The sequence below is a fragment of the Chamaea fasciata genome, unplaced genomic scaffold (genome assembly GCF_029207755.1).
Source record: "Chamaea fasciata isolate MVZ Bird 193981 ecotype frontalis unplaced genomic scaffold, bChaFas1.0.hap1 SCAF_7, whole genome shotgun sequence".
Taxonomy (NCBI): Eukaryota; Metazoa; Chordata; class Aves; order Passeriformes; family Sylviidae; genus Chamaea; species Chamaea fasciata.
Window position 1 is genome coordinate 3,242,325 of NW_027094092.1, and position 7,772 is coordinate 3,250,096.

The following is a 7,772-nucleotide window of genomic DNA, read 5'->3' on the forward strand; positions in this document are numbered from 1 at the left end:
CACTTCTTTTAACCAATGCTACTTCCAGAGTTTGGTTGCACCCTTTGAAACACCGCGTTCCCGGCCCAGAAATAAAACCGCGGGGCGAAACACCTGCCCTTCCATAGGAAAACTGGGAACACGCTGGGGAGAGAAGGACCAACAGAGGGAAAGGAACGGGGCAGCCTCCGGTCGGAGAGGAACGTGCCGAGCCCAGCCCGGGCGGCTCTCGCAGCCGGGGACAACCGCGGGGACAACCGCGGGGACAACCGCGGGGACAACCGCGGGGACAACCGCGGGGACAACCGCGGGGACAACCGCGGGGACAACCGCGGGGACAACCAACCGCGGGGACTGTCCGGGACGCCTCGGGGATAACTGCGGGGACTGTCCGGGACGCCTCGGGGACAACGGCGGGGCTGTGCCGGGGAGCCTCGGGGACAACCGCCGGTCTCGCCGGGCTGTCCCGGGGACAACGGCCGGCAGCGGCCGCGCTGAGGCTGCGCCACGACCATGCAACGCCCGTCGTGGCCACCGCTGTACTTCCTGCACTTCCACGGCACCGAGCCGGTACCGCGGCCGGCCGGCGACGCCTGGGCCCCGCTGGCCGCGCTGAGCTGGCTTTGGCAGCAGCTGCCGGCCGCGGCCGGGCCGCCCCGCTACGCCGCGCTGCCCGCTCCCGTGGTGCCGGAGCCGCCGCGCTTCTGCTGCCCGCCCGCAGCGCCGCGGGCCGGGGAGCTGGCGCGCCGCCCCCCGAAGCTGGCCCAGCTACAGCTGCAGGAGGAGATGTGCGAGCTGGGCATCCGCCTTAAGGAGCTGGAGCTGGCGGCGCTCATCGGCGACGGCTTCGACGCCAGGCAGTGTGCGTGCGCGTCCCGGCCGGGCGGGGCGGGAGGTGCGGACGCACCGCCCGCAGCGGCTCCGCCCGGCAGGTTCCCCCGAGGCCGGGTGCCAGCGGGGCGGGTGTGGGGCGACTCCGCTCCGCAGCGCCCTAGAGCCAGCCCGGGGACGCGCTGAGGGCAGCGCAGGGGCGTGGGGGAGCGAAGGCAGCGTCCCGTGTCAGGCACCGAGCACCGGCTCAGGGCGCGGGTTTAGAGGAGGATGGCAAGTGGGAGGTCGCTGTCGCACAAATGAACAATAACCCCCCGAAGTCATTAAGTGACAACAGAAAAACCAACCGGGCAGGCACCGGTCAAGTGGTAAGGAGTTCGTACATGCAAAATGTATCGAGCGGTAATGAGACCCTGCGGTTGTACGTCAGCTTTGATGTAAAATAAAGGCCACAGGTGGCTGAAGGTGTAAAAAAAATTCCCAAAACCAAAACACACACGCCCCCCCCCCCCCCCGCCCGCCGCCCAAAAAGAAAAAAAAAATAAACCAAGCAACTCACACCAAAAGAAACCACCAACCAACCCTCCAGTTACATGATAAGTGAGCTTGGGGTTTTAATTTTGCAACCTGCTGGTCATGAAGAAAATGCAGGGGGAAAAAAAATAGTGCAGCAGATGATGATGAGAGTTCCAGTGGTGAGGCTGTAAGGATTTGATGCTCATCCTTTCCTGCAAGGCCACAGGCTGCCAGTCAGGAAACTTTGAGTAGTGCAAAGGTTACAAGAACACTGGGAAAATGTCCCTCAGCTTTGCATTCAAAGGAAGATCTCGAAAGAAATTCCAATTGGGAGTTTGCACGTATTTTTCCCTTCATTATAGCAATACACACTTCTTTCCATTTTTAATACCTACTAGTTTGAGGAGCCGTAGTTTTCAGATATTTGCTAGCCAAGGCATTGTAAAGACTATTCGTTTGCTTAATACGTTTTTAGATTTACTTAAATGTATTGTAAATTATTAAATACATCATTAATGACAAATTGTGTTTCATTCCTGTTTAGATAAAATCCTGAAGGCACTGGAAGAAAAGAAGATACAAAGCATGAAAGCAATGCAGAACCTGAAGTAATGTCCACCAACAAATTGAGGATTGTTTCAGCTGGATATTTTGCCACTATCACTGTGGAGTGTTTTAATGGGTCTTCAGTATTGGGTTTCTACTTAGTACATGCAGTTCTCCTTACAAATTAAAAATATAGCATATTGTTGACTTCTTTTGCGTATTATTTTTCTGGTACTGGTTACTGATAACACTGCTGTATATTTTAACCTTTTTTTTTTTTCTCCAGTTACTTTATGCAGGAAGCATATAATATTTTCTTAAAAAAAAACCACTAAGAAATTAACACTGTTTTTGTCAGGATTCCAAGCAGTCTATATCTATACCTGGGAAACACAGAAATAGCAATATAAAATATGGTTGGGTTTGGTTTTGTTTTAGTTCTAAGTACATTAATTATTACATACTCAATACATACTCAATTTTGAGTAAATAGGTATGGCCGGAAGTCCTACGCCTCTAAACCAACTTAAAAAAACTACTTTCATGTTAGCATAAAAATCTTCGTTACAGTCACAGTGTATTCCTTTATTGTCTTTACTGTACCACAAAATTACAGAAGTCGTGTCTTGAGTTGGTTTTTAGCAGAGCAGTCACATGACATGGACTTCCAGCTGACATTTTACTATAATTTTAGGAATAACAGTGCGTAGGCTAAAGCCCGTGGCAGCTTTTGAAATTATAACATCCTTATGTTTGGATGGCACATCCTTACACGAGTAAAAATGGACAGAGGCAGGGATGGCAGATTGAAGATCTGGACAACATTTAGCATTCAAAAATAATGCCACATATTAATTAAACACCACAAAGTAGTAAATAGGCTCATCAGACTGATTAAAAAAAAAAAAAATTTACTTTTTCCTATTCCATTTCCAGAGCAGTAGGTGGCAGCATGAAATAATAAAGTTACCGACCCTGAAGCTGCAATATTTTTAAGAGTAGTATTTTAATCTGTTTTTCTAAACCGTGTTCAAATTGCTCAGCTGTGAAATGTTTTAACACAATAAAAAATCAAAATTTTATTTCCTCTTTACTGCTTATTGCAACATTCATCCTTATACTGCCTCAGTCTTTCCAGACAGATTTTGATCTACTGTACACATAGTTTACATTGAAAAAAAAAATAAATTAAAAGTCTAGTTTATAACTCCCATTTTTCAATCATCGAACTATAGCAATCACATTTTTATGTGATTACAAATGAACACCAGAACACTTTGGAAATCTGGGCTGCGGTGTTTCACTGCTCCCTCTGCCGAAAGAGGATAAAAAAGTCTCTCAAAGGGTTTTGAGGCTTAAGCAGAAATGGTTAATTGTTGTGAAAATGTGAGTGGTTAAACTGAAATTGTTGGTTACTATGAAAATGAGAATTGTGTTAGTGCCCAAACCAAACACCGGAAAACAAATTTGGATTGGACAAATAGGGCCAATGCACAGAGGCCTTCAAAGGCTTTGTGCTGAAGTGAGAGCTTTAAAATCAAGTTAGGTACTGTCTTCATTTTCCCAATCTCCAGATCAATTTCATTCCCAAACCACCCTAAATTTTCCAAGGCTATTGCAATGCACTACAAAGGTTTCCATTACATGGAATTGCTGCCACCTAACAATTACTTCTCAGCTTTTACCAAGTCTTTCTCTTTACATCCAGCTCTCATCAGCCATTATTCACTCAGGTTTTCTTGGCTTAAACAGAGCTGCTTTTCATGGCACAGAGTTTAAATATTTTCCATCTGTTCTGTTTTTCGTATGGCCTTTATGCTGAAACAACACTTGGGGTTTAATTACTGGGTGATAACACAAGGAATAACATCAGGTAATTGGTAATCTCAGAGTTAATCTCAGAGTTGCCTGGGGACACACATCTGAAAAAAATCATCTGGATCATGGTATTTAGCAGAACAGTTACCCATGGCCAGTGTCACCCACAGCACTCCTCCATCAGGTCAAAACCCTTCCTCTGGAAAAAAACAGGCTATCGATACATAATGGCATATATGGTGATTTTCATTTGCTCCTAAACATTTTACTTACCTTTACTTTTCTGCTCTGTTTCCACCTGACCTTGTTAAACCAGTAATTTGCTCTCATCTGAGGGCTTATGGTTTCATCTTGAAGCTGATCTCTTTATAGTTGCTTTTGTAAAAATTAAGCCATGTATTAGACAAAATAGAACAGCATTCTTTCTGCATTTTCTTTTATTCACAAAAAATGTGTCATTCATTTTAAAAATCGTTTCTGTTCTCCTGGATTGCTCAAGGGAGGCTAAACCTGACATTTAGATGCTGGCACAGTTCAGATCTCTTTCATGTAGCTGCCTCGCGACTCAACAAATCTGTCCCCATTGCATTCAAGAAAGAAATTTTAGGCGACAAATTTGATTCATAGGCAGAACGAGCATCAAAATATCAGTAGGTTGCTCCCATTTCCAATCCTAAACAAAGCAAGCCTCTCAAAAAGCAGAGTGTCACACCTTCACAACCAGCCTGAGGGCTGAGCTGTGAAACAGCCATGTCTGAACCTGCAGGGACACCCAGGTGCTCCTCAAGGAGAGCCCTCAGTCCTCACTTCTGAAACCTCAAATGGCCTTGGCTGCTTTATGATGGGAAAAATGAGATGCAAAGCTATTCAAAAACCAGAATGCATTTCAACTTCAAATTATTTTACACCAAACAGTTGGGTCCATTAAATTTCAGACTGCTGTGTTTGAGTTTGCCACATTAAAATTCTCCAAATAGATATTCAGCCTTATTACAATGGATCATTAGAATTTAAATTAATCTTCAAGTCAAGCTGCCTTAATTAGTTCAGGGACAGATTAGAAGGGAAATCCAAAAGCAGTAAGCCATCATGAAATGATTTTTTCTGTTTTCAGCAGCGTATGCTGCATCTTAGATTCACCTGCCTTGAATATTCAGAGCTGATATCTCAACATGAAGTAGGGAAATTGAGCAGCACTTAACTCTGGGAAACTCGTCCTCTTTTGTTGGTTTGGCAGGTAGAGTTTTTTAAGGTCGCTGACATCTAGATGTTGAATCAAGGAGTTGCCAATCAGGAAGCAATTCCATAAGTCTTGCATTTGTCTTTTCCAAGGAAACGCATAATTATCAATAACATGAGCCAGCTGAGTTCTATTACACACTGAAAACATACATTTGTGAAATCGGCTCAGATTTAAGTGTACGTTGAGGAAAGCCAGAACAACTCCTTGAGGCAGTTTAAGTACTCGCAGTCACAGCACGTATATCAAATACATAAATACATACATACATACATACATTTTAAAAAATTATATCTTAACTAGGCCATCTGTCTAGAACCTTAGTAGTGATAAGTACACTAGGAAGTTCATTTATCCACTATTTTTGGAACATCCTTCCCTGCTTCTTTTTTCCTCTGAAACTACAAAGTAGTAGTAAAGGATCTTTTTATTCCAAATTTCTTGCATCACAAATTACGCAGAAGCAGCCCTGTCAAAATCTGCATTTCCCTCTTCCTTTTACCTCAGACTGACAGCACAAGGCCTGAGTAAATGATATTAAAAACCACAAAAAATGGATCTAAAGAGGAGGACACGGCAGAAACAACCAGTAAGTAGCAACACGGATTTTAAGACATATTTTATTTCATGTGCAAAATTGCCAAGGAAAACACGTGTACAACTTCAGCTAAGCTATAGCCACTAACATGAAAGGAACTACTACGTACTCGTAAGCTTTATTTCTAGAATCACCCTATGGCTCAGAGTAAAAACATAGTAATTTGGTAATGACCCAGAACATTTTAAATCCCTCCTTTTCAGCCATATGTAAAATTCTACCATCAGCATGTAGTTTCACATAACAGGTCTTGGAGATTTTCCTTCTGATTGCATAGTATAAAATTTTAATTATTTATTTTTTTTATTCTCTCAGTTTAATCCCTAGACTAGGCTTTAAATTTGCTCTCAATTTCGCAGCTTCAGAAAATTAATTTTCCCACTTACAGCTGAAACACTCATAAATTTTGAGCAAGTTTCACAGACACAGCCATTACAATTCAGTTGAATCAAGCTGTGGACACCAAAGATAACATGGATATTTGTAATCATGCAGAGCTAGTCCTTTCCACAATTCAAAGACGTAACAAAAGTTCATTTCCTTGGAAAGTGAGATCTGTTGCCTGGGAAGTGAGGCGGTTTACTGATATAAATTCTGTAAATCTCTGTAAAAAAGTCTAGAGGCTGTTACTGGAAAGGCTTCCTAGAGCATACTGAAATATTATCAAGAGGTGTTTTTTTTTTTTTTTGCCTTGTAAATTCACATCTATTAAAATGCTACCATAGCAACAGGTAATTTATAGTCCTGAACAATTCCCAAAGATCCATGAAGTAATGAATAGTGCTTCTTACTGAAGTATCCACTGCAGTCCAGGGCTGGTGTTTCAGCAGGGCAGTGAGGAGAGGCAGTCCCTTCACCCTGCCCCACAGATGGGACACTGAGGCACAGACACATTTTGGACCAATCCAAAATCCTGAAGAAAAGCAAACTGACCTTCCATTTCCCAATTTCCAGCCACCCATAACCAGACAGCATCCTTCCTCTCTTGGCACAGTTTTAAGACACTTGTGCTAGCTAATTTACTGGGGGGTTGCTGGCTCAGTCCTGTTCTTGAAGGGCACAGGTGTTTTGCCAGTAATTTCAGTGGAAAATGTTACCTAATGTGGGAAATGAATTTGCAGAGAATTCTCAAAGCCTGGCAGAAGGCTCACATAGTCTTGGGCATCTGCACGCAAACCTTGAGATAAGAAATGCTGACTTAGAAATGCCATGGAGTAGGACGGACATTGCTGAGAGAGAAATGGAACTGGAAACAAGTTTCAAATGATGGATTTGCAAATAAGACTGAGTACTTTGGAGAAATAGAACTATGAAAGATGCATTGTAGTGGGACCCACGAGGGGTGATTTTAGATGATTGGCTTCAAAGCATTAGCAGCATTATGTGGCAGAAGCTGATAGGCCAAGCAATGCTTATAATGTATTGTAATTAGGAAATATTTTGGCTTCTGACTGTGATGGTGTGCATTATAACATCTGTACTGTCTCACCCCTCACATGAGACTGAAAATGGAATAGAAGTTTTTAAAACACCTCTCAGTTGCCTCATCTGTAAGTGAGAAAAAGGGATAATCCAACAACCTAACACTAGTAGGAGAACACACACAGCACAAGGTGGGCTGAAGCCATGCAATGCCATGGCTATTTAAAAATTCTGTCTCATGTTGGTTGCTGCTTCTGCCACACCAGCAGCCTGTCAGCAAGGAGAAGAGTGCACTTCTTTGTGTACACGATGTAAAAGCCAAATTCAGAATGCACAGTGATGGCCGGAAATGAAAATAAAAAGTCAAAAAGCATAGGAATATCTGTGCTGGACAAACATGCTTTCTGATGAGACCCAAAGAACAGCCCAGAACTGACCCTTTTGTTGGGCCTGAGCTGTTTCTGTTGGGTTGCTAAATCCTGCGTCAAAATGTAGGCCTCGGCAAGATGGGTTCTATCTATATTTTCCAAAATTCTTGGCCTCACTCTCATTTTTTTTCTATCAAGTATGATGTTGAATACAGCTTGCAGAAGTCAACACCAGGATGAAATGAAAAAGCCTTCCCAGTCTCTTTGTAATAGAAAGAAATACTATGGATACAGGATGGTATAGATAAAGTGTTTGGGTTTTTTCCTCACTGCAGTGTGGAGAGTATCAGATAAGTACAGAGACAAAGAATAAACTTCAAATTTACTTACATCCAGATCTCCTTGCCAGATACACAGGACCTTAACTGATGCCACTGTGTTTGTTACGGTGTTT

General features: G+C 43.3%; 1 protein-coding gene across 1 annotated transcript; it reads left to right on the forward strand.

The window, feature by feature from the left end:
* The first annotated feature begins 492 nt into the window (after positions 1-492).
* On the forward strand, positions 493-2,001 carry CUNH11orf91 (chromosome unknown C11orf91 homolog). Its single transcript, XM_066186819.1, has 2 exons — positions 493-841; positions 1,871-2,001. Exons 1-2 carry the CDS (start codon positions 493-495, stop codon positions 1,936-1,938), a joined length of 417 nt encoding a protein of 138 aa, XP_066042916.1. The 3' UTR covers positions 1,939-2,001.
* Positions 2,002-7,772: the final 5,771 nt, after the last annotated feature.